The sequence below is a fragment of the Phycodurus eques genome, chromosome 21 (assembly GCF_024500275.1).
Source record: "Phycodurus eques isolate BA_2022a chromosome 21, UOR_Pequ_1.1, whole genome shotgun sequence".
In the NCBI taxonomy this organism is placed as follows: Eukaryota; Metazoa; Chordata; class Actinopteri; order Syngnathiformes; family Syngnathidae; genus Phycodurus; species Phycodurus eques.
The window spans coordinates 16236606-16261606 of NC_084545.1; the positions used below are offsets into that span (position 1 = coordinate 16236606).

Consider the following 25001-nt stretch of genomic DNA (forward strand, 5'->3'; position numbering starts at 1 on the left):
TTCGGGTCATTGTCTTGTTGGAAGGCGAACCTTCGGCCCAGTCTGCGGTCCTGAGCACTCTGGAGAAGGTTTTGGTCCAGGATATCCCCGTACTTGACCGCATTCATCTGTCCTTCGATCGCAACCGGTCTCCCTGTCCCCGCAGCTGCAAAACACCCCCACAGCGTGACGCTGCCGCCGCCGCGCTCCGCTGTCGGGACTGTATTGGACAGGTGATGAGCAGTGCCCGGTTTTCTCCACACACACCGCTTAGAATGAAGGCCAACAATTTCTATCCTGGTCTCATCAGACCAGAGAATCTTATTTCTCACCATCTTGGAGTCCTTCGGGTGTTTTTGAGCAAACCCCACGCGTCTGGCACCGAGGAGAGGCTTCCGTCGGGCCGCTCTGCCATAAAGCCCCGACGGGTGGAGGGCTGCAGTGATGGTTGACTTTCTAGAACTTTCTCTCATCTCCCAACGGCATCTTTGGAGCTCAGCCACAGTGATCTTTGGGGTCTTCTTGACCTCTCTCATCAAGGCTCTCCTCCCCCCCCCCCGGACGGCCGGCTCGAGGAAGGGTTCTGATCGTCCCAAACGTCTTCCGCTTCAGGATTACGGAGGCCACTGTGCTCTTAAGAACCTTGAGTGCAGCAGAACCATTTTTGTAACCTTTGCCAGATCTGTACCTTGCCACAATTCTCTCGCTGAGCTCTTCGGGCAGTTCCTTTGACCTCCTGATTCTCATTTGCTGTGACGTGCACTGTGAGCTGTCAGGTCTTACATGGACAGGGGTTGCGGCTTTCCTCATCAAGTCCGATCAGTACAACCAAACGCAGCTGGACTCCAATGAAGGTGTAGAACCGTCTCACGGATGATCCGAAGAAATGGACAGCGCCCCGAGTCCAATAGGAGTGTCACAGTAAAGGGTCTGAACACTTATGACTGTGTGATATTTTTTAATAAATTGGCAAAAATGTCAACCATTCCGTTTTTTTTCCGTCGATATGCGTGAGGTGCTGCGCGTCCATTAATGAGGGAAAAAATATCTGAAATGATTTCAGCAAATGGCTGCAATATAACAAAGAGTGAACGATTGAAGGGGGTCTGAATTCTTTCCGTACCCGCTGTCCATCTTCTGCGTCCTTCTGACATCTTTGTCTCGATCCATCTTTGTTCTTTTTCTTCTCATCTTTTCTACTCTGCCCATGTAATATCTTCTACTGGGTCCGTTAATTTTCTTCTTTCTACTCGGTGTGTCAACGATCTACTGTGTCCATCTTCCATCTTCTACTTTGTCCATCAAACATCGTTTACTCGGTCCATTTTCCTCGGACATTTTTTTTTGCTTTGTCCATGTAATGTCTTCTACTGTGTCCATTGTATGTCTTCTTCTTCTTGGGCCATTCATTTTCTCATTTGTCACCTTTTATCTACTTTGCCCATTTGACATCTTCTTTGCCTATCTTATATGTTCTACTTTGTCCATCAAACATCTTTTACTCAGTCCATCTTTGTTGCCGTTCTTGTCCTTTCTGAAGAATCAGCGACGAGGTGAATTTGTGAATGCCGAACCGTGAATGTGCGCCGTACTTCTCCCGCCAAGCGTGTAAAGCGAGTACCGCAGTCCACGTCAGACCGACGAACACGGGCCGCGTCGAACGTTTCTTTTAGTCGCTAAAAGAGAGACGGCGGGCCGCGGACGGCCCCGGGCCGTAGTTTGGACACCGACGATCTAACATCTTCTCGGTCCATTCACGTTCTTCCTTTCTGTCTTCCATCTTCTACTTTGTCCATGTGACACTTTGTTTCGGGGACTTTTTGCCGCAGACGTTTCCACCGCGAACATCAAGAAGCCGCTCACGCTCGCCGGGACGTTTCGGAAGGTTTCGAGCGTCCGCTGGGGCTCGGCGCCACCCTTCGCCCGAAACGCGAGACGCGCGCCCGCCGCCGATTTTCATTTCTGAGCGCATGAATTTACAAACGATCGGACGAACGAAGGGACAAATGAACAGATGAATCATTGAAGAGATGGATGAATGAACAGATGAATGGACGGATGACGCATGAATAGATAAAGGGACGGAGGAACGAACGAATGGCGGTTAACGGCGGGCTAGCGGGGGTAGCCATGGTAACACGCGCGGGCCGTACGGAGTTCAGGTGAAGTTCATCAGCGAGCGTATTATGTAGGACACGCGCGCGTGCGTTGCCGCATCGGGGACCACCGGGAACAAGCGGCTCCTTCGCCGCTGACTTGTGAGAGCGTTTGATGCGGCGCGCTAATGATGACAACGATTCTCCCCGAGCAACCCGCTGCCGCCGCAGTGCGTCGCACGACGGGAAGCTTCGCCTTCATCGGCGCAGGTCAAAGGTCAGATTAGCAGCCCTAAAGGAGAAACTGAAATGTGTTTTGAATAAATGCAGTCACGTAAAATGTGCCGTTCAATGTAAAATTCCTAAAATTGGGGTCCGAGCGACGAGTCGCCGGCTGAGTTGATCGGCCGATATTAAATTCGGCAGCTTTTTTCGCTGATTGGCTGTTGCCATTTTTTTCTTTTCCACAACACATTTCAGCGGAAGACAAATCGTGGCATTCAAACAAAAGTTAATATTGTAAAACAGTCCAATGTTCTGCCTGTAATTCATATCTTTATTATTGTAAACATTAATTTTCATCTGCCAAATATCAGAATCGGCCTACAAAAATCCACATTGAGCAGGCCCGACCTAAAATGTGCCGTTAAAAGTGTTTTTAATAAATACCCAACATGTGCCTTTGAGTGTTTCCTAAGATGTGTCATTTAAGTGGTTTTGTCTTTAAATGCGCTTTGAAAATGTGTCTTGAAATGTTTCTTAATACATGTTTTATGAATTACAGAATTGTGTTTTGTCTTTAAACGTGTTTGAAATAATTCCATCGAAAGCGTTCGGCGGCGTTTCGGCGAGTGCGTTTCAGGCGAGCGCGCGGACCGAAGCGACTCTTCGCCTTTGATGCGAGCTGCCGAGCGGCCGATCAAATCGAGGCGCTGCCTCGCTTTCAAGTGCGTTCACCTTAAGCAACACCAAACTACATCGACGTATAGGAATAATTCACGGCAGCGGGGCCGAGGACATCAAGCATACGTTCGAGCGACGTCAAATCGACGAATCTCCTCGGCACGTCCACGACGACTTTCTTCTCCGCCGCGCGCCCGACTGACTTCTGGGGCCACCGGAGACCAGACCGCCCGCCCCGCAGGCCGCTCGCCCTCATCGACATTCGCCGCTGCGCGCACCGATGGCCGAGCGCGCCCGCGCATGTGTGAGCGTGCGGTTTACATGTCCTCACGTGACTCGACCTCGCACGCCTCACTTCAGCTGTGTCGGGTCGACGTCGCGTTGACTTTGTTTGGCGATAGTCGGCCATTCGGAAGGCGTCGCGAGCGAAGGTCGCCCCCGTGTACTGCAGGGCCTCGGTGTATCCCACAATGCGTCTCGAAAAGGCGTGACGGTCACGAGGCGAGTAACGATCGCTTTTCGTTTCCAGGATGTTGATGGAAGATTGGAGACAAATTCACGAGTTGCGGCGCAGAAGCCTTTAACTCCTTCGCTGCTGCGACCGTTTCTATCGGTCGACCGGAATCCAAGCGTTCGCCGCCGCCGACGAATCTACTCGTCGAGTACGTTTTGAGGTAGGCGTGGAAGAGGGTCTCGCTCGGTTCGTCTTTTCAATGCAGGTTTGTAAACCCCTGTAATGACAAATTGATACCAGAAGATGGCGGCGTCGCATCCCTTTGGAGTTCAAATCGGCACAGCTTTTGAGGAGAAGAGAAAGATTAGGCGGTGAATTTCGGCTCGTCATGTCAATTATGAGGGAGAAAAATGGCAACGCGCCGGAAGCGGGACGAGTTTAGGAAGCCGACGCTCGAGCGAAGCAGGTTGTGTGTGGTATAAACACAATACGTGTCGTAGAAAGTGTGCGTCGCCATCGGGAAAAGAAGACTCCGTTCATGCGGTGATGGACGATCGCCCTGCGAAAAGGCCACCGACATCCAACTGGAGCCATGCGCCGAGTCAGCGTCTCTTACAGTGCGTGTCTTAGTTTTTATATCTGGAAAGAAATGATCGGTTTGCCATCAAAAGCACTTCTTAGTCTTGACTTTGTTGTTTTATAGTTTGAGATGTCACAAAAACAAAATATTAGCATCAACATCTCTGTTCTGCTTTTTGCTAAAAGCTCCTTTTTTTGCTGAGACTAGCTCATGTCGGCTCTTTCTTGTGATTCGGGAGTCAGGGCTCATTCGTCATCCTCGACTCCCTGACATTTTTGGAAGTGCGGGCTGCTGACCACGTCAGTGGCGATGTCGATCCAATCCAAAAGAAGCTGTCAATCAAACCACTCGCCCGCCAGACGCTCGTCAAAGTTCCGCCGGGCCCGGCGGACGCTCCGCTATCTGCCACTTTCACGGTCGAGACAGAGTTGAGACGTCCGGTCTGGAGAACAGAACGAGGAAAAGAAAAACAACAACTTCGTCAAGGTCGTCTGCTCTTTGTTTAAAGGGAGGAAGACGACGACGATGATGACGAAGGCGCGGACGTGTTTGACTCACCCACGCCGCAGACGAGGCCTTCGTGTGTGCGCGTGAACGCCGTTGATGATGTCACACGTCAGAGCTTTGATGTGTCATCCCACGTCTGCTCACCTTCCTCTGTGACGCTCCTCATCCTCGTCTTCCTCAGCGTGACCACCCGGTGAGAGGAAACAACAACAGGAACGAGGCTTTCAAAATAAAAAGCAACATTCATCTCAAGGCATCAAGTGGCACGAGAATGTGCGCGCGCGCACACACGACACCAACACCATGCACACAAGCGACAACACACGTACACAGACACACACACACACACGTGGTGTACAACCACACGCGCACACTGACATCCCAAAAACACCACCACACATACACACCCACTCAAATATGGACCACCACGCATGAACACACAAACCAACAAGACACACACACACACACACAATCACTTTCACATAGACACCCACAACTACACACACACAGACAACACAACACAACACATCACCTCACACACATACACAAACACATGTGAACAACCCCCACACACAACCTTACACAAAACCAACAACACAAACCTATGAGGGGCCGTTAGGGACATTATTTAGGATGAGCTCTCACACTTACTATTCAAATGCTTTCACACAAACTACTGAAAGGCTCTCATAAGGACGACTCAAACACGAGTCTTGCTCTTATCAACACTACTCAAATGCTCTCCTACACACACGCGTCTTGCTCTCATCAACTGCGTTCACGTGAGCACGTCAATCGCATTCTCGCACACATCGCTGCCATTCACGAGTTCACGCTCCCGCGTGAATCGGGTCAATCTTTTATTAGGTAGTTCAATTCAAAAAGTGAAATTATAGAGATGAACTGCACACAGAGTGAAGTATTTCATATTTAAAATATGTATTATTTTGATGATCGTAGCACATAGCAAATCAAAAAAATTCCCCATATTGAGAAACTAAAATATAACGTCAAACGAAATAGTGAATTAATTCAAGGGCTGGAATTTGCCCTCTGAAAAGTATTTCAGTGTTTAATCACTTCATGAGTACTGAAGAAAAACTTTTCAACGATATTCTAATTTATTGAGATGTATCTATATTTAAAAAAGTCATGAAATATTTGACTCTGACTGTGTGTAGTTTGGAGTTTCACAACGACAATTCAATTCCTCTGTTCCCTTTGGACACCTCATTAGGTACACCGGCGCAGGGGAGCTTCAGCTGGCAGAGATTATAGATTAGATTGATAAGAAGAAAAATCATCTTTGATTGTCATGAACATGTACACGAAATCTGTTCTCTGCATTGAAGCCATCGCATGGAACACATACACACGTTAGCGGAACCCACCGGAGCAGCCGAAGCGCCCGGGGAGCATTTCGGGGTATCGGCGTCTCGCTCAGGGACACCGCGGCCGCGGGTCCGGGGGGGATGTCGGCGGACGGTCCGGTCGGGGTCTCGAACCCAGGTGCCCCGCGGTGGCGGGCGATGACCTCAACCGTTGGGCCACGGCTGCCCAATTATAATTCACTATCTCATTGGATGTTATAGTTTCTCAATATGGGGAATTTTGTCAATCATCAAAATAATAAAATACTTCACTCTGAGTGTGTGCAGTTTGCAGTTCTTCTCTATAATTTGAGTCGTGTTGATGAGAGCAAGACTCGTGCGTGTGAGAGTGTTTGAGTCGTCCTTATGAGAGCCTTTCAGTAGTTTGTGTGTGTGAGAAAGCATTTGAATAGTAAGTGTGGGCGCTAATCCTGAATAAGGTCCCTAACGGCCCCTCATACAAACACACAACTACACACGCAACCACACAACCAACGGCACACCTACTGGCACTCACACACACGTTTAATCATTATTGAACACTCGCATCTACGGGAAGAAGACGTCAGAATCTTGAGAAAAGAAGAGAATGTTTGTGTTTCAAATAACTTTCAAATGCTGAGTCAGCACACACACACGCACACACAAAAAGGAGCTCAATTAAGAGAGTACACACACGCAAACAGACACACAGGAGCTGCGGTCGGAGACGCCGCGGAAGGCGCAAAGTCGTTGGGAGTCCCCAAGCCCCGCCTCCTCCCCGCTGGCTGTCTCCCATCATTTCCTGTTCCTGTTTGGACATGCGACATATGGTGCTTTGGCGCGCACGTTCACCGAGGTCACAGGCTTTCCCCCAACACGCACGCACGCACGCACGCCGTGTTGTTGCGGATGTTTGTGGCCTCCCTCTATCGCCACGGCAACCGAGGAAGCGATTCAGCGGCCTCGTCGGGAACACCCCCCCCCCCCCCCCCGGCCCCAAAAGCAGTCGACGAATATTTGGCTTCCAGGCGGCAGGTGAAAGCGTGAAGACGGGCGCGTTTGAAGGTGACGAAATGTTTTGCGGTCTCGATGACTCGCTACATCGTCCGCCGGCGCGTTGGTGAAAACGTGCGGACGAGCGGCGAGTCACGCGCCGATGATGTCACGCACCGATGATGTCGAAGCAGATGTCGGAGCCCTCCTTTCCTCAAACTTTCTCAGCGACGACGGTACCGATGCACACGAAAACCAGACGGAACCGCGCAAAACCACGGCCGCGCTCCCGACACATCCCAAATTGAAGCACATCAAGCGACTCGTCTCCGTGTGGAGAAGCGGCGGCTGGACTTTGAGACTCCAGGGTGACTTGTTGGGCTCAAACCCACTAGAACCTCTGCTGGGTCTTTAGAACCAGCTTGGAACCTGCGCTAAATCGAGTATGTATGAATGGATGCCTTATGTCTTGATGGTTGATGGCTTATGTTTCTAATTGGAAAAGTCATTTCGGCCCTCTGTATGTGCAACAACAAATGCTACCGTCCCATCGAATCGCCCTAGAAACTGATCGATCTTTAGAACCGTCCCAGAACCTCTGAGAAGTTTTCAAAACTACATTAGAACCTGCGATAGGTCGTTATAAAAATCTTAGAACCTCTGTCGGGTCTTTAGAACGACCCGAAAAGTCTTAAGGCTTCTTTATAGCGGCACTGCGGCTGTCCCACGCAGTTCGCCTTTCTGCTCGAGCGCAACCCACGCGCGCAGTTTTGAAAAGGTGCCGCGGTTCCCCTCCAAGTCGGGGGGCGTCGCTACGGCTGGTTTTGGCTAGGACGGCACAGGGTGGCGTTTCCTCTGCATTTTGTGGCCATTTCCGGTAGCCGTTTTTCCTTTCCTTTCCGTAACCGGGAACAAAGCGACAACATCAGTCTTTCTACCCCATGCTAGGTCCTTAAAAATACCCTGAACTTTAGCACTCCCCTTTACCTTCTGAGAGGTCTCGCGAACTACATTAGAACCTCTGATGGAGCGTTAGAACCTTCTCTGAGATGTCTCACACACGCTGCACTTCACCCTGTAACAGGTCTTCACAAGCACCCTTGAGCCTCTGACCCCTTCTGGCAACCACCCGAGAACATACGCCAGGTCCTAAGAATCCTCCTCGACCTTGCGAGAGTTCTTTCGAAGGAACCTCGGGCCTGCGATCGAGCCCGGCTCGCACAAATGCCGCGTCGGGGCGAGCATCTCGAAAGACAAAAGAAGACGGACATTTTGGAAAAAAAAGGGCCGAGGGCGGGCGGCCGTCCGCCTCGACCGCATCATCCGTCGCTGACGCACGTAGGAAAGATGACGTCTCGCTCGGACCGAGTCGACGCAGACGGACACTCAGACCGAGTCACGGGGAAGTTCAAAGTGGGGAACACCGAGTGGGGGGGTGTCGGCAAAGTAAGAGTTGGACGCGTGTGAGTCACGGAGGGAGCGCGAGAGAGCGAGAGAGAGAGGCGGCCAGGCGGGGGAGGCGGGGGGATTCGGGGGGAGGCGAGGAGAGAGGGAGAGCGAGCGAGCGAGCGAGCGAGGTTCCGCCCACCGAGCTGAAAGCATTCAACTGGTGCGCCGAGGATCATTCAAGGATCACTCAGCTGGGAGCAAGCCGAGAGGAAACGCCTTCATTCATCTTCTCCGTCCCACCTCCACACCGCGCCCGCGCCGCCTTTACTACTTTCCGCTCTCCAAAGTTGGCACCTTTCGAAAGTCGCCGCCTTCACCCGCCGTCATGTCCGCCTTGACCGCGCTGAGCGGCGCCGTCCTGCTCCTGCTCCTGCTCCTGCCGCACGTCTGTCGTTCGTCGTCGGACCCGGCGCCGCGCTCCCTGGCCGCCGACCCCGCCGCCGGGCACTGCCCCTCCTGCGCCCTGGCCGGGATACGCGGCGGTCCGGCCGAGGAGCCCGAGGAGGAGGAGGCGCAGCGGGAAGTGGTGGAGGCGGTCAAGCGCCACATCCTCAACATGCTCCACCTCCACGCGCGCCCCAACATCACCCGGCCCGTGCCCCGCGCCGCGCTCCTCAACGCCCTGCGGAAGCTGCACGTGGGCCGGGTGGCGGACGACGGCAGCGTGCACATCGGGGGGGAGGAGGCCGAGGGCGGGGGCCGGCGGGGGGAAGGCGGCGCCGAAGGAGGGGGAGGAGGGGCGGCTCGCGCCCGAGACCACGACGAGCGAGACACCACCGAGATCATCACCTTTGCCGAGCCCGGTGAGTGCGCGCCGCGCCGCGGCTCTCGTTCGCACGTTCGCGCTCATCGCTAATCATGAGCGCACTGAGCCTCAAAGTGTGCGACGCGGGATCCTCGAGTGGTACGCTCAAGAATGACTGCGTCACTTGCGTTGAACCCTTTAGGGCAGTACGTCAGGAGGAAGGGTTTGTTTTGAAACTTTGACTTACAGCAGGTCGTTTTCATCTCCAATACCTTCCAATTGAATCATGAAGTGCAGTTTTACACAGTGTTAATGGTAAAACGGTGCATGATGTCACTGGCTTATAATTAAGATTCAATATGCGCGACCAGCCAAAAGTTCTGAAACGCATTCTCATGCTGTCGAATAGTGAAGCATCTCCAAACTTTGGACGGGTACCCTCCTTCTTAGGAATGAAACCTCTGCCTCGCATTGTTTTCGTCTCCTTTGCTTTGTTTTGTTATTTTGTCTGCAAGCGATTCGTCAGCCTGCCGATATTAGCCCTCCTCGAATCAGCAAAAATCTTTTTGCCGACTGTTTTTTTTTTACACAGTAACACATGACAACGTAAGACCAAGATAATGACATTCAAATGAACATTTCCCCTCAAAAATATTGGCCCCCAAAAATCGGCCACTTTTTACTGATATTTTTTCTCTCTGTTACGGAAAGGACAAACTATTGTAAAACACGCAAACGTGCCGTCGTATTCATATCGGCCGGGCCCTATTGATTGGTCATAATGTGGTGGTATTTGGAAAGCGACGTTTTTTTTAGATGGTAAAAGGTCTGAGAACCACTGAATTCGTGTGTCGCCTTTCGGTTGAGCAAAAGCAGCGCAGTCGTGAGGAACTAACGCGGCGGGTACTTCGGGTCGCAGTCGTCGCGCTCCCGGCGCCCACCGAAGGGCGCCGCCCCTCACCCGAGCGCGGGCGCGGTAGGCGGAGCCGGCGATATACGAAAATAGCCTCAGATCAAAAGTGTTGTTGTTGCGCGCGCGAACGCGACGCCGTGAGAATACGCCGCGGACGGCCACTCGCGCCTTTGTCGCCGACAAGCGATGCGTTCAGGGACTCGCTAATTAATTGGGACGACCGAGACGCGAGAGGAAAGAGACGACGGGGGAATTCTTGGCGGCGATGCCCGAGTCCCTTTAGTACAGCGCACACACAAAACCCGTGTGTGTGTGTGTGTGCATGTGTGGGTACATACGTGCGCACGTGTGTGCGCGTGTGTGTGTGTGTGTGTGGAGCCGGCACACAGAGGACAATTAGGCTAATTGGACTTAATTGAACACATCATTAGCGACATTCCTCAGTGTACTTTCATGTGTCGGCCATGTTGTCAAACTCTTTGTTGCTCCTCGGTCGGGATTCAAACTGCCAACCTTTCATCCTTTTCTTCCTTTCTTTGGCGTTCTCGATGCCAAGGACGTTTTACGAGAAACAGCGAGTGGCATCGAGCAAACGAGGCTGTTCTTCTTCTGCTTCTTAACCAATCACGGGCCACCTGTGGCAGATTGTGGGCGTTGTTAGGAACTCACCCAATGGGGATGGCTATATCTTCATCAATTCACATTTTGATTTTTTTCAGAACCTGTGGTTCTTTGCTGAAACACTCACCAATTATTTTTGTACTCAGGACAAAGATATTATTTCGGCATTTTGGTGGTGACGAACTATGTTGAAGTGAATCGAGTAACTTCATTCAGACAGACGTAGTCCTTCATCACCATATTATGGCATCTTGGTGACAAGGAACTATGTCGAGGTGCGTTTGTTTTGCCGACATTTGTACACGCCTTTTTTGAGGGAGTGTCAATTACTCAATGATTATTCCCCCCCCCCCCCCCCCCAAAAAAAATTTGGCGTCATTGAAGACGGACAAATTGTCCTTGTGGGTGCGAATGCTTGTTTGTCTATATGAGCCCTTACTTTGAATGGTAACCCCTAACCTCTCCTTCGTTCAGATAAGAATATGTAAGCGGAGATGTGTTGTGCATTTGAATGACAGGCGACAAAGGACGATCTGATTGGCTGCGGTGGGCGTGGCTTGCGAGGTTGTTTTGGCTTCCTGTCTAGGAATAATCCCGCCCGTCTGCGTTTCCGCTTTGATCCGCCCGAGTGGAAAAGCTCGGCCGGCGCGGAGAAGCCGCAGAGAGATGGATGTTGTTGCTTTTTTTTTTTTTCTTTTTCAATGTTTTTTTTCCTCCGATGACAGCGAGCACATCTGAATCATTCGGCGTCTGGGACATTCCTCCCGTCAGAAGACCGGCCGCTGGCTGCTTTTGTTTACCAGCTGTTTCACGCCCATTTTCCTTCGCATGTTTAACTTGCGTGTGCGCGCGCGCTGACATGTGGTGCCAATAAGGCCGAGAGGGCGTGCACTCTGAAGCACATGTGTGTGCGTCCTTTGAGCCTGACAGTCGTCAATGAGGGAATACGCTCGATGCACATCAACAGGATGCTTTTCATGTGGTTCGTTTTTTTTTTTCTTCTCCCCAGCGAGGACGAAGAAAAAACGCTCGGCCGCGCTTGCCAGGATGATGGTGTTGTGTCGAATGGGTGTTTGTGCACATGCGTGTTTACCCTAGTGCGGCGTTCAAGGTCTTTTGAGTGCAGTAGAAGGTAAACACGACAACGGATTGAAAGGGAACTCCATATTTTAAAACACTTCAAAGAACTGTTTTATTTTTTTTTTCTCTCATTTTTATGACAATGTAATCTGTAATCCATCCATTTTCTATAACGCTTGCCAACTGGAGTGCTTCCCATCTGATTTTGGTCCCGGACCGGTCGACAGCCAATCACAGGGAGCATACAGTAGTCACTGGCTATATCGCCGTTCATTTATTGCGGATTCAGTACCTGTTTTTATTTTGTATTTTTTATTTTTATAAAGGTCAGTGTAGTGCAATTCCTCACCTGCACATCTCTGGTACAATCAGCTCTGTAGGCTAATTGATTTAAACGTGGCAGCCATGACTCAAAGAAGGTCAATTGGGTTCTTGTTCCCGGCGGATAAAGAGACCTTACCCGTTTAAAACACAAGCCACGGTCAAGAGTTTATGAAATAAATCCACAAATACCAACCTTAACCCGACAAACAGCTAATGCGCGCGCTCCCCAATATGGACTGGAAGAAATGCACGGAAAGAGCAACGTTTAGCTTGGTTTTGTACAAGTACAGCACAGTAGTTTAAAACTTCACTGCAAAGATCTGTGGGTACCCAAAACGCTTTTTGCTGACTACGTGACAGGCCTGCCAGTGTGCCGAATGGTGCAAATGGTTGACCCAGGAAATAGTCTGTTCACATCATGTGCGCATGAGCTAGCCCTAACCCAAGGAGGGCATGCGCAATAAGCCTGCGCTTGTGTTTGTGTGTGTGGCTGGCGGCCTCAAGTGCACAAATAAATACTTGGACTTCACAAATTGGCATTGGAGCGCATATATGAAACTGACTTATAGAGTAATATCATAATTGATTTTGTTTTCTGCTGGCTTTTCTGGAACGTAACCCTTGCGATAAACGAGGCTTTACCGTATCGACAAACGACCATTCACATCCTATTACAGGTCGACTTGTCATACGGCCAAGAAAAAACCGGGAAAAGAATCATATCTGAGTACTTTTCAATTTTCAGTTACCATGGTTACCTGCATGACCGACGGCACGTGTGCGCGTGTAGCATTCGGGCCGACTCCCCGTACGCTGTAAAAGTGAATAAACAGAGTGATGATGATGATGATGATGATGCAAGCGAGATCGTCGCCTCCGAGCGTCCGCTTAAAACGTGCGAACGGACGCCTCCGCACGCCTGGCGCACGAGTCGTCCCCGTCGTGACTCGGACTCTGTGTCTGTGTTGCCGACGCCCACGAGAGGGCGAGAGGGCGAGCGGGCGGGCGGCGCGTTATCTTTGCCGACCTTTAGTGAACCAACGCACGGATTTGACATCGGAAAAATCTCTTGGCACGTTTGCCATTGCCAAATGCATTTGAACGCGCCGAAATCGCAAGAATAAAATGTACGCTAAAATAAAACGTAAATAAAGGTGCGACAATGCATCGATTATCAAATTGATGCACGACTCTGTTGATAAATGATTAATCGTTCAGAGAGACCTTGCTTAACTTCAAATTGCGCAAATGCTCAGAATTTCAGCCTCTCAACAGTAAATATCTGATTTCTATAGTCGTCCATAAAAGCAGACTGATTTGACCTTTGTGTTTTTTCCCAAAATAAGACATTTGCAAATATCGGCTTTTACTTTGGAATCATGGACATTTTTGCCGATTTTCTGACAGATGTCACTCACCGAACAGTAACTGAATCATCATAAATTGATGTTTGTGCATTTTCTGCACTGTCAAATTGAAATCATGTTTTAGAATGAATGAATGGAAACTAAAATGTTTTATTTATCCGATTCATTGATTAATCAAAGAAATAATCGCCAGATTAATCGATTGTGAAAATAACCGTTAGTTCCAGCCCTAATAGATATGAAATAGTGTCCGTGTGTTATATATGTGCCATTAAGAGGCGGGGCTTGGCAGGGTGGCGTGTGACGTGGACGCGATTTCCAGATGATCTCCCGTCACACTAATGTACCCCAAAATGTTGCGGTGAATCAAGTCAAGTCAGTCACGTCAAGTTGATTTGTTTCCCCCTTCCTCCCAAAAGACACAGTTGGCAATGATTGACGACATCCCATAATCCAAAAGACCCAATCGCACAAGGAAAAGCTCAGAACCCCATTTGTGGAATAAAGAAACCTTGAGAAGGGACTGCAGATGGAGCCTGGGGGGATCCCCCTTCCAGGATAAGCAGGCTACAATGGACGGCGACTTTTATCACATAGTCTGCCGTTGTACAATGTTCATTCCAATGGCATAAGAGTCCGCGGCTCAAGCGAAAAACGCGCCGCACGGCAGAGGCCTTCGGTGGGTCTGCCTAAGGATCTGGACCGTTTGTTCGGAGCAGATTCCTCCACGTTATGCGATTGTTATCCCCCCCCAAAAGTTTGTGATATTGGGTTTTGGGGTGGAAATTTCGGGTGAACCTAGATTGCGCGCTAAACTCTACAGGTCAACTTCATTTGACCTTTTGTAAACATTTGAATGCACATGTTCAACGGGAGTTTTTGCTGTTCTCGAATCAAAACGAACAGCAGATTTCACAACAGGCGTTCGGTCGGTTATGAACATTTCCAAGGACGGCTTCTACGCCTTTTTGTGACTCCTCCGGTCTCTTCCCATAAATGTCCTGGTTGAATTACAATTGGTATTAAAACAGTCCTTTTCAACATGATGTTTACATTTTGATATCACGAACTAAGACGACGCCTGACAACCGATCAACGCTACGAGCCTTCAAACAGGAAGCGGCCGCTGAGCTGACAGCGTCTTCAGCAGGTTGCAACAGAGAGACTGGAAGAGTCACAGAAAGGCATAGCAGTGTGACCCATTGTAAATTTGGCCAATCAAATCCTTGTTGTCGAACAGCGAGTTATGCAAAAAGTACTACAAACATTCAACAGTTGGACATGTGCATTCAAAAGTTCACTCAAGGTCAAATGAAGTTGAGCTGTAGAGGTTAAGAGTGCATTTTTAAGTTCATCCGGATATTTCATTCCAACGCCAAACGTTTGGTGACTCGTGCAAGCGACTTTGCTGTGTGTGTGTGTGTTGGGTTGCCATGGTTACCTGCAGCAGACTGTGTTTCAGGTGAGACACGGGATACGGTGACCTTCGTGCTGTCCAAAGACGATGGCGGCGGCGAGGTGTCTCTGGTGGAGCAGGCCAACGTGTGGCTCTTCCTGCGCTTGGCCAAGAACAACCGCAGCCGCGCCAAGGTGACCGTCCGCCTGTTCCAGCGCGGCGCCGCCTCATCCTCGCCGCAGGATGACGTCTTGCTTGCGGAGAAGACGGTGGACACCCGCCGCAGCGGCTGGCACACCTTCCCGGTGTCGGCCGCGGTCCAGGCGCTTCTGGATCGCACGGACGGGGCGGGCGCGGCGCTCGGCGTCAGGGCGTCCTGCCCGCTCTGCGCCGGCTTCGGCGCCACGCCCGTGCTGGTGTCCGGCGGCGAAGAATCGCAGCGACGCGGCGGCCAGCGCGAGCAATCCCAACGGGAGCAATCCCACCGGCCCTTCCTGATGGCGGCGTTGCGGCCGGAGGACTCGGGCGACTCTCGGCGGCGGCGAAAGCGAGGCCTGGAATGCGACGGCAAAGTGCGCGTGTGCTGCAAGCGCCAGTTCTACGTCAACTTCAAAGACATCGGGTGGAACGACTGGATCATCGCGCCCAGCGGCTACCACGCCAACTACTGCGAGGGCGAGTGCCCATCGCACGTGGCCAGCATCACGGGCTCGGCGCTGTCCTTTCACTCCACCGTCATCAGCCATTACCGCATGCGGGGCTACAGTCCCTTCCAGACCCTGCGCTCCTGCTGCGTGCCCACGCGGCTGCGCGCCATGTCTATGCTCTACTACAACGAGGAGCACAAGATCATCAAGAAGGACATCGACAACATGATCGTGGACGAGTGCGGATGCTCCTAGACGCCGCCGGACGCCACGCCGCTCCGAGGCGGGCCACGTCCGTCCTTGTGGCGCTTTCGGACAAAAAGAAAAAAATGAATATTAATATATTTTTGTTAAAAATGGAGTGGATGTGGCCTATTCGTTTGGCTGAGACCATGTTGGCGAACCGCAAACTATGCAACTCGTTTGATGACAGTGAACCCCTGTTTATCGCAGCGCGTGCGATCCAGATGATCCAGTGAAAATTGGCGATATGGAAAGAAGATCTTTTTTAAGAACATTTTAACGTATCAAAATGAACGTGAAGTTGTTAAAACACGGTTTTCAGAGTATCCCTTAGTGCCTCTTAACATCAAGAAATGGGAAACTATCGTACGGAATCACTATGCAGGGGCGGAACTACGTGTGTGTGTGTATATATATATATATATATATATATATATATATATATATTATATACGAGCCCAATTCCAATGAAGTCGGGACGTTGTGTTAAACAAATAAAAACAGTATACAATGATTTGCAAATCATGTTCAACCTATATTTAATTGAATACACGACAAAGACAAGGTATTTAATGTTCTAACTGATAAACTTTATTGTTTTGAGCAAATAATCCTTAACTTAGAATGTTATGGCTGCAACACGTTCCAAAAAAGCATGTTTACCACTGTGTTACATCACTTTTTCTTTGAACAACATTCAACAAACGTTTGGGAACTGAGGACACTCATTGTTGAAGCTTTGGAGGTGGAATTCTTTCCCATTCTCGCTCAATGTACAGCTTCAGCCGCTCAACAGTCCGGGGTCTCCGTTGTCGTATTTGACGCTTCATAATGCGCCACACGTTTTCGATGGGAGACGGGTCTGGACCGCAGGCAGGACAGTCTAGTACCCGCGCACTTTTACGACAAAGCCACGCTGTTGTAACACGTGCAGAATGTGCTTTGCCATCGTCTTGCTGAAATAAGCAGGGGTGTCCGTGAAAAAGACGCTGCTTGGATGGCAGCATATTTTTCTCCAAAACCCGTATGTACCTTTCAGCATTAATCGTGCCGTCACAGATGTGTAAGTGACCCACGCCACTGGCACTAACACAGCCCCATACCATCACAGATGCTGGCTTTTGAACTTTGCGTCCATAACAGTCCGGATGGTTCTTTTCCTCTTTGATCCGGAGGACACGACATCCAGAATTACCAAAAACAATTTGAAATGCGGACTCGTCGGACCACAGAACACTTTTCCACTTTGCGTCGGTCCATCATAGATGAGCTCGGGCCCAGAGAAGCCGGCGGCGTTTCTGGGGGTTGTTGATAAACGCCTTTTGCTTTGCATTGTAGAGTTTCAAGTTGCACTTCCGGATGTAGCGCCGAAGTGCATTGACTGACATTGGTTTTCGGAAGTGTTCCTGAGCCCGCGTGGTGATATCCCTTACACATTCATGTCGGTTTTTGATGCAGTGCCGCTTGAGGGATCGAAGGTCACGGGCATTCAATGTTGGTTTTTCCCTTGCCGCTTACATTCGGTGATTTCTCCAGATTCTCTGAACCTTTTGATGATATTATGGACCGCAGATGATGGAATCCCTAAATTCCTTGCAATTGTACGTTGAAGAACATTGTCTACTTTTCTACCCAATCATGGCCCCCACCTGTTCCCAATGAGCCTGTTCACCTGTGGGATGTTCCAAACAGGTGTTTGATGAGCATTCCTCCACTTTCTCCGTCGTTTTTGCCACCTGCCTGTCTGAGCGTTTTTGGAACGTGTTGCAGCCATAAAATTCTAAGTTCATGATGATTTGCTAAAAACAATTAAGTTTATCAGTTGGAACATTAAATATCTTGTGTTTGTAGTGTATTCAATTAAATATAGGTTGAACATGATTTGCAATTCATTGTATTGTTTTCATTTATGTTTAACACAACGTCCCAACTTCATTGGAATTGGGGTTGTAATATATATATATATATATATATATATATATATGGGATAAATCACCAAAAAGCAGTTTCAGGGTTGATTCCTCCCAAAAAAGAAAAAGAAAAATTGAAAAAAAAAAAAAATCTACGACTAGGTGAATCTCCAGGTGCCGAACCAAGAGCATGCAGTGATCCACTGTATATTTTAACATCAAAATGTTCAACCAAACCAGATAATAACAAATGTCTAACGGAACTTAGCACAGATGTTATGATAATTCTAAACCTTCAAACAAGTGCAGCAACAAGCAATAGAGCTCAGTGCTGCCCGGCATATTGTGGCAAGACGTGGTACTACAAATGAAGGCGCACAACTCACACACCCAAAATAAAACATTGCTCAGAAATTTGCCGTATAGCTGGGGTGTGAACAACGAATTGCGATATAGCGAGGGTTCACTGTATCGCCTACTTCCTCTTCTTTGTTTTGTTTGCTGACTCTTCTAAACGCAACAGAAGATGGAGACTCTCGTGTGTGTGTGTGTGTGTGTGTGTGTGCGTGTGTTTGTTGAGATTACTTGAATGAAACAAGTTGGCTTGGCTGCTGGAACCAAACACTTCTATGTTACCATGGTTACCATGTTCTGATGTTTACTGTCACTAAATATTTGAATAATATTCTCGTTCATGTTAATAATAATAATAATAATAATAATAATAATGTTACGTGTTGTTGTTTGAGAAATGTTTTTGCACTATAGCGAGACTCCAGGTCACAGGTTTGATCCCGTCTTCAAACACAAAACGTCCGCTGACATCACTGGCGATGACGTTAGCTTAGCAGCGAGCAAACCACCTGCTAGCCGTGCAAATATTTGATCGGTCGAATGTTCACCAGCTTCACTTTTTTTCCACTTTTAGATCCCTTCAGAGACCAAAGAGGCTCGCGCGTGTGTGTGCGTGCGTGCGTGCGTGCGTGGATGCTGCAAAGTGAGCTCAAACTTTCTAAATGTACATTTGTGTCCCCAAAAGGACGACTGGTGTCGACCTTCTCTTCCTACATTTGCGACAATGCTTTGCTCCTCCACATTGCTGGGTTTCGGGGGAGGAAGAAGAAAATGTTGTCAATTTCCAGTTTCACCCCAAAACTTTGGTTTGCGTTACTCTCGGACACGCCCCAACTGCAGATGGGCCTGAGCGAAATGAAAAGAAACACAAAAAAGAATCATGATGAGGAATAAAAGTTTGTGTTGTTGACACTGAACAAGGACGACAAAGGATAAAAAAACTATTTTTTATTCTGTAAATATGGAAATCATGGCTTTGATGTACAAATGTGCTTGTGACATTTTCTGATCTAATTTATTGGACTTTTCTGCTTCACATTAAAGTTTCAAGCGACAAATGCAATTGTTTGAGTATGATTACGTCAGAAGGATACTTTTGGAGCGATAGAACCAAGCGGAAGGTTTTGCACGTTGCAAAGTAGGAGATGGCCAAGGTCGATTTAGCGACCTCAAGGTCAACGGGACGTGACGCACGTGTGCTGCTGCGACTTAGCGATGTTAGCGAACCGCAACTCAACTCGTACCGATTGAAGCGATGACGGGCCGGCCTTTGCCACGGCGCCACCATCGGGTCACATGCTGCACACGTGCGCGCGCACACAGACACACACACACGCACGCACGCACGCCCGCCCGCCCGCCCGATCTGTTTCGTCTTTTTTAATTTCCTGTTCTGCTCATTTTACTCAACTTGCTCAACATAGGATTAGTGCTTAATGGAGAAGGAAATGACACAAGTACGTCAACACACACGCACACACGCACAAAGGTGACCTCTTACGGCCTCGTGTCCCCGTTTGGCTCGACTCCGCTCATAAAACTTTCTCCTGTTCAACTTTTTGGTGATCGAAAAACTGCCAGCGTCCATCTGTGTGTGCGTGCGTGCGTGCGTGGGTCAGATGGTCCGTCTAGACACGCCTGTGCGACGATCAGAGCGTGCGGTGGCGTCTACTCGGTCTAGCGAAGCAGATCAGGGCGGCGACCTGTCTCTCACGCTGACGGCGGCGACGGTGCGCCCACATACCGTCGCGCACACGCGCACGGTGACTCACTGTGTGAATCACTGTAAGTGTGTGTGAGTTAAACAGCTTCAATGCTTTATTACATTCTCATCCATCCATTTTCTATAGCGCTTGTTCTCATCGGGGTCATCTTAGGGTCAGCCGGAGCCTCTCGCAGCTGGGGGGGAGAGCGAACGTGTTGCACCTTGAAAAACAATCGTCAATGCAGGGGGGGGCCGTTAAGTCTAAGGTGGCCGCGCCCACTCAGACCTCAGGACAATTTGGAGTCTTCAATGAAGCGCAGATGTTTTTGGAATGTGGGAGGAAGGCGGTGTACCCGGAGAAAAGCCACTTGAACACGGGCGCCAAGTACCGACTGCGCCCGGGAAGGCCGGAGCCGAGATTTAGCGCAAAGCCTCAGAAGAGCGGGAGACTCTTCGATTCTCAACTTCTTCCTGAGATTCGGATGCGTCCGTGTGGACTCTTCCGGTGTTGTCCAGAGGACAAGAAGCCTCTCAAGTGGGTCCAGAAGTCAACAAGAATAAAGTCGTCACATGACAGGAAGTTGACGGCGGCTCTTCGCGTCTGCGAGGGCGGACTCTCCTCCTCGGAGATCGCTCTCATCCCGAGCAGGACGACAATCGCGAGCGTCCACCTCGCTTCCTTCCGCACGAGCCGGCTTTGCCGAGATGCCGCACGACCTTCGACGGTCGCCGTGAGAACCCCGAGAGCGAAGCGGCGAGGGGCTTGCCTACGAGCTCGGGAGAAGTTGGGAGGAAGACCAGCGTTCCCACTTCTGAGCAACAACGCGAGCGATGTTTCCAGCGGGAACGCTGACTCACTCTGGCTGACCCGCTCCTGACTTTCAGGTCTGGGAAAGACATCGGAAAGGCGCCGTCCGGCCTCCGCACGCACAAGATTTGCGACCGACACAAACTTCGCAACCACTTTTTAACTTCCTTTTAACACTCATCCTTCACACCTACACTGTGTGCGGGTGCGCGTCACTGATAGCATGTCGAAATGGTTTTTAGTGTTTGTTAGGTCTAAAATTCAAATTGTCTTGATTGACTTTATCCGTTGATGACAAATGATGTCACAAGGATTTTGCAATATTGACACATTAGTGGCGGCACGGTGGCCGACCGGTTAGAGCGTCAGCCTCACGGTTCTGAGGACCCGGGTTCAATCCCCGGCCCCGCCCGTGTGGAGTTTGCGTGTTCTCCGCGCGCCCGCGTGGCTTTTCTCCGGGCACTCCGGTTTCCTCCCGCATCCCAAAAACATGCATGAATTGGAGACTCTCAATTGCCCGTAGGTGTGACTGTGAGTGCGAACGGTTGTTCGTTCCTATGCAGGCTGGCGACCGGTTCACGGCGTAGCCCGCCTCCTGCCCGATGACCGCCGGGATAGGCTCCGGCACGCCCGCGACCCGCGTGAGGAGAAGCGGCTCCGAAAATGGACGGATGGATGGATGGATGACACATTAGAAACACATTACAAAATAAAAACAGCTTTGAATTTGGCACCGCATAGAGAAGAGTTGCTAACAACCCTGCCAAATTTGAATGTTGAGAAAAAAAGAAAGAAATGACTGCGGCAGTTTGCAGGTGCGATATGTGCGACAAAAGGAAAGAAAGGTCACAATTATCTGTCATGGTGTTCATTGACATTTGATGTATCAAAAGTACGAATTGGTATCAGTACTAAGTATTTGTATCGGTGAGTACTCTAGAGCGAGTACCCGTACTGCTATCGGTCTGAGAAAAAAGCGAAAAAATGAGGCTTCGAGATATTGAAAATTCAAGCCTTTGTCTTTGCTCTCAAACGTTGTGGGCGTGTCCACTGAATGCTCAACTGTCACTCAAACACCACTTCTACAAAGTCGAAGATTGGATGCCACTTCATCTAGCATCTTTCTTAGATTTACACATAACTACACGTTTGAGCCACAACAGTATAACCGCTCAAAGTCTCGGGTGGACGAAATACTGTATATGTCACCAGGTTGTCGAGGGGCTTTTCCACGGCGTGACAACGAGGCACTCTAGAGCGGCCACGCTAGCACGAAGCCCCTGTCCACATGCTGGCTGTCACATCAGATTTGTTTTTCCCCCTCACTCTTGCACCTTCTCTCCGTGACATGCGCACACTCACGTCAGACAACGAGGCGCTCTAAAGCGGCCATGCCAACGGACTCTCCAAAGGGAAGATGCATCTTCAGTACAGTTCTCTCCCCGTTTAGTACCGCTGACAGCTCAGCCAGGTCACACGGCAACTGAGACGTGGGTCACTTTTAACTGGTTAAAAAGGCCAAAAATGAAAGTGAAGAGTCACGTCCACGTCCCAACGGTCCATTTGGGGAATTTGGGGAATTCCTCGCTTGATTCCAGAACATCAGACGAACGGCATCGTGTGTTTTACAAGGTGGACAGACGGCGTAAACACAGATGATGATTCACGCGGCGACGCTGAGCACGCACAGCTGTATTATGACGGCCGCTCACAGACGCTGTAAACACACTCAGCTGTCTATGAAGTTCTTCATGCATTTCTGATGAAATGTTCTTCATGCATTGGGGCAGCACGGCGGCGGGGAAGCGGTAATCACATCCGCCTCAGTTCTGAGGGTCGGGGTTCGAATCTCGCATGTTTTGGCTGCGCTCGAGCGGCTTTTCTCCGGGTACTCCCGCACTCGAACGGGAGCGTCTCACCCAAAGTCAGGACGAGGACGAGCGCTACAGAAACGGATGGACGGATGTTTTTAGCGCTGCAGGGTTTTCGCCTTTGGGTTATGTCGACGTGAGAGTCCGGAGGTGTTGCTCACTCGCGAAACTTCACGGCAGGATTTACCAGATGAAGCAAACGGGACTTTGTGTCCCGATTGTTTTTGTCTCCTTTGTTGCGACTTTCAACTCTGCCCGTCGGAGTTCGGCTCGGGGTCAGGGGTGAGGTGGTGGGCGAGGGTGGGCATGGAGCGGGGTTAGGTGCGGCCGGGTTGAACTGGAGCGAGACGGCAGAAGAGGAGGCGCGGCGGCGAAGCTAATTTTAGAGCTAAGCTAAGCTGACATCCGGAACTGAAAAAAATGAAAAGAAAGCGGGGGCTGTGGCTGGATGAAGGGCGGCGTCCTAACCGACCTCATTAGGGCTCCAAAAAAGGAAACGTGACTCACCTTGAAAGAGTGAACACCACTGGAACGTTCTGCTCCTCCCCAGAAATCTTTCCTGAACACACAAAGTCAGAAGAAATAATACAATGTAAAAAGGAGAATGGACTATTATTTATTTTTCAAACAATCAAGAGTGGTTCATTTGTTCCATGACATTTATAAAAAAATAAAAGAAGACATCAGCAAAATTGTTGTCCAATTCATGTGCTGCTCTTTCTGCTTTGCCCACCTCGGCCACTGGGAGGGAGTATCATGCAACGGTCATGCAGACACAAACAAAGAAGAATAGACTTCTTCAACTTCTACGATGTCTCAGGTCATTTTCGTCGAGGGTAAAGAGTGTACGCCTGTGAGTATTGTTGCATTATCTGTCCACGTGCGTTGCTCCACCATGGGGTTCGAATAGCGTTGCTTCAAAAAATTAATGCTAACAATTAGCATGTCCATGGCGTTTGTTAGCATTAAGCTAATCGGACCTTTTTAAGGCAAAGTTGTGTACTTGTTGGAAAAACACAAGTTGTCATTCGAAGTAGCGCAGTAGAGTAAAGTTCGGCCGGGACGGGAGTGGCAAGAACCAGCTTGAAGGCTCGTTTTGGAACAACTGCTGACCAATTGGTTCTGGAAAACGGCTGCATGTTGTCAATTGAGTTGAGTTCACTGCCACCAAACAGCGTTTGTATCAAGTCGCCACTCACAAGTCAAAGCAAAAACCCGTAGGTTGGGTCGCTCGGATCTCAGGGCCGAGCTGTTGTTCCCGCATTTTACAAAGAAATCTTTCGACCTGATCTACAAATGAGCGGCCCCATCTGTCTTGTTTTGAAACGGTTGGCTCTTTAACACATAACAAACAGCATTTTAAAGGACTACGTTATGACTAAGAACGTTTCATATGGTTAACGACCAACAAATGCTCGCCACACGCCGAACATTAAAGAGTTTGAAACGGCCGTGAGTCACTCCGGACGAGGGCCGGAATCGACGAGCCAATCGGCTCGCACTTCGACAGCCGCATACGGCTTTGTCATCGGCTTCCCGCTTTTCGGCTGACGCTAGTCTAACGCCGGCAGCTGGCCGCTAACCCGTGCGAGTTTTGCTAACACAAGGCAAGCCCCGACATTTGCATCTCGTTTCCTGTGAGAAGCAGCGGTTGCCATGGTAACCCGAGTACACATCCTGTCCAGACTGGACCCAGCAGGTGTGTGTGCGTGTGTGTGTTTTGATGTGAAATCCAGCTGCTCCAGCTGCACGCCGCCTCCCTCCTCCCCTCCTCCCCTCCTCCCTGCGGTCAACGCCAGGAAGTGTTTTCCAGTGAAACTCCCGCTGGACGTCATATGAGGGAGTCCCGGCCCTGCAGCCGGTGCGCGTGTGTGCGTGCGTGCGTGCGTGCGTGCGTGACGCTGCGTTTGCCAGGACCTCTGCTACTTGGACGGCCAGCGCAGACCTTTCTTATCGTCTTCGACATGAAAGGCGTGTTGCGGACTTCCAAACGCGATCTATCACTCAAATCAGGGCTGTCCAAAGGTTTTCCTGCGAGGGCCACAAACAGAAGAATCGACGTTGACGTTCAAACCGGCTAGCTAGCTCTTAAACAACAACATGCAACGGGAATTCTTTTCCTCAGTTTGAGCAGTATGTCAGTTAATAGCTCGTTAGTGTGCAGAAATCTTCTTTTTGTCTTTTTCCTTTATTTGCCATTGTCTTCTGTCACATTTATACATGTTCAAGAAAAGGCTATCAATCAATCAATCAATGTATTTTGATCACTGACATGAAATATTCATTTTTACATTTCAGGGTTTTTACTTTTGACTTAAAAAATCCCCTTTTGTCTTTTTTGTTAGAACTCTGTATAAACCTGACAATAGGACGTAAAATGATCTGTGAAAAAAAATTCAATAAAGTAAGAATAATTTGATTTTCAAGAAGAAGAAGCCACTGCACCCGAGGTAGGCGCGTGAATATTTGCCATGCACTCGTGGGGCACATCCCCGCAGCTTCACGCTAACCTCTTAGCTTGGGCTTCAGGAGCTTTGCCAAAACTTTGCTGGAATATGCACCTCTGGAAGCTAAACAAAAGCGCCCATCGCTCGTTTGTTCACGACTGGCCACAAGAGTAGCAAAAAGAAGCGGAGGGGCGGGACCCAAGGCAGCTGAGATGACTCCGAAGCGCTGCGGAATTAGCGACATTGGAAGTAGCGAA

The 25001-nt window shown here is 49.8% G+C and overlaps 2 protein-coding genes across 11 annotated transcripts in view; one reads left to right on the top strand and one right to left on the bottom strand.

Moving 5' to 3' along the window:
• Positions 1–4034: 4034 nt before the first annotated feature.
• Positions 4035–25001, bottom strand: part of sugct (succinyl-CoA:glutarate-CoA transferase) — a 48940-nt gene continuing 27973 nt past the window's right edge. For 2 of the 10 annotated variants that reach the window (XM_061666527.1, XM_061666526.1), the window contains exon 14: positions 23921–24328. In XM_061666527.1, the coding sequence (XP_061522511.1) occupies positions 24327–24328 (2 nt within the window). In that variant the 3' untranslated portion in view covers positions 23921–24326. Of the gene's footprint in view, positions 4455–4570; positions 4741–8607; positions 10607–14804; positions 18760–19285; positions 22709–22804; positions 22857–23920; positions 24329–25001 lie in introns of those variants that run through there. The other 8 variants (XR_009767382.1, XR_009767380.1, XR_009767379.1 and 5 more) reach the window with 8 other exon arrangements.
• inhbaa (inhibin subunit beta Aa) lies at positions 8470–17633 on the top strand. The gene is made up of 2 exons (XM_061666530.1): positions 8470–9116; positions 14826–17633. The coding sequence occupies exons 1-2, from the start codon at positions 8639–8641 to the stop codon at positions 15659–15661; spliced, it is 1314 nt and encodes a 437-aa protein (XP_061522514.1). The 5' UTR covers positions 8470–8638; the 3' UTR covers positions 15662–17633.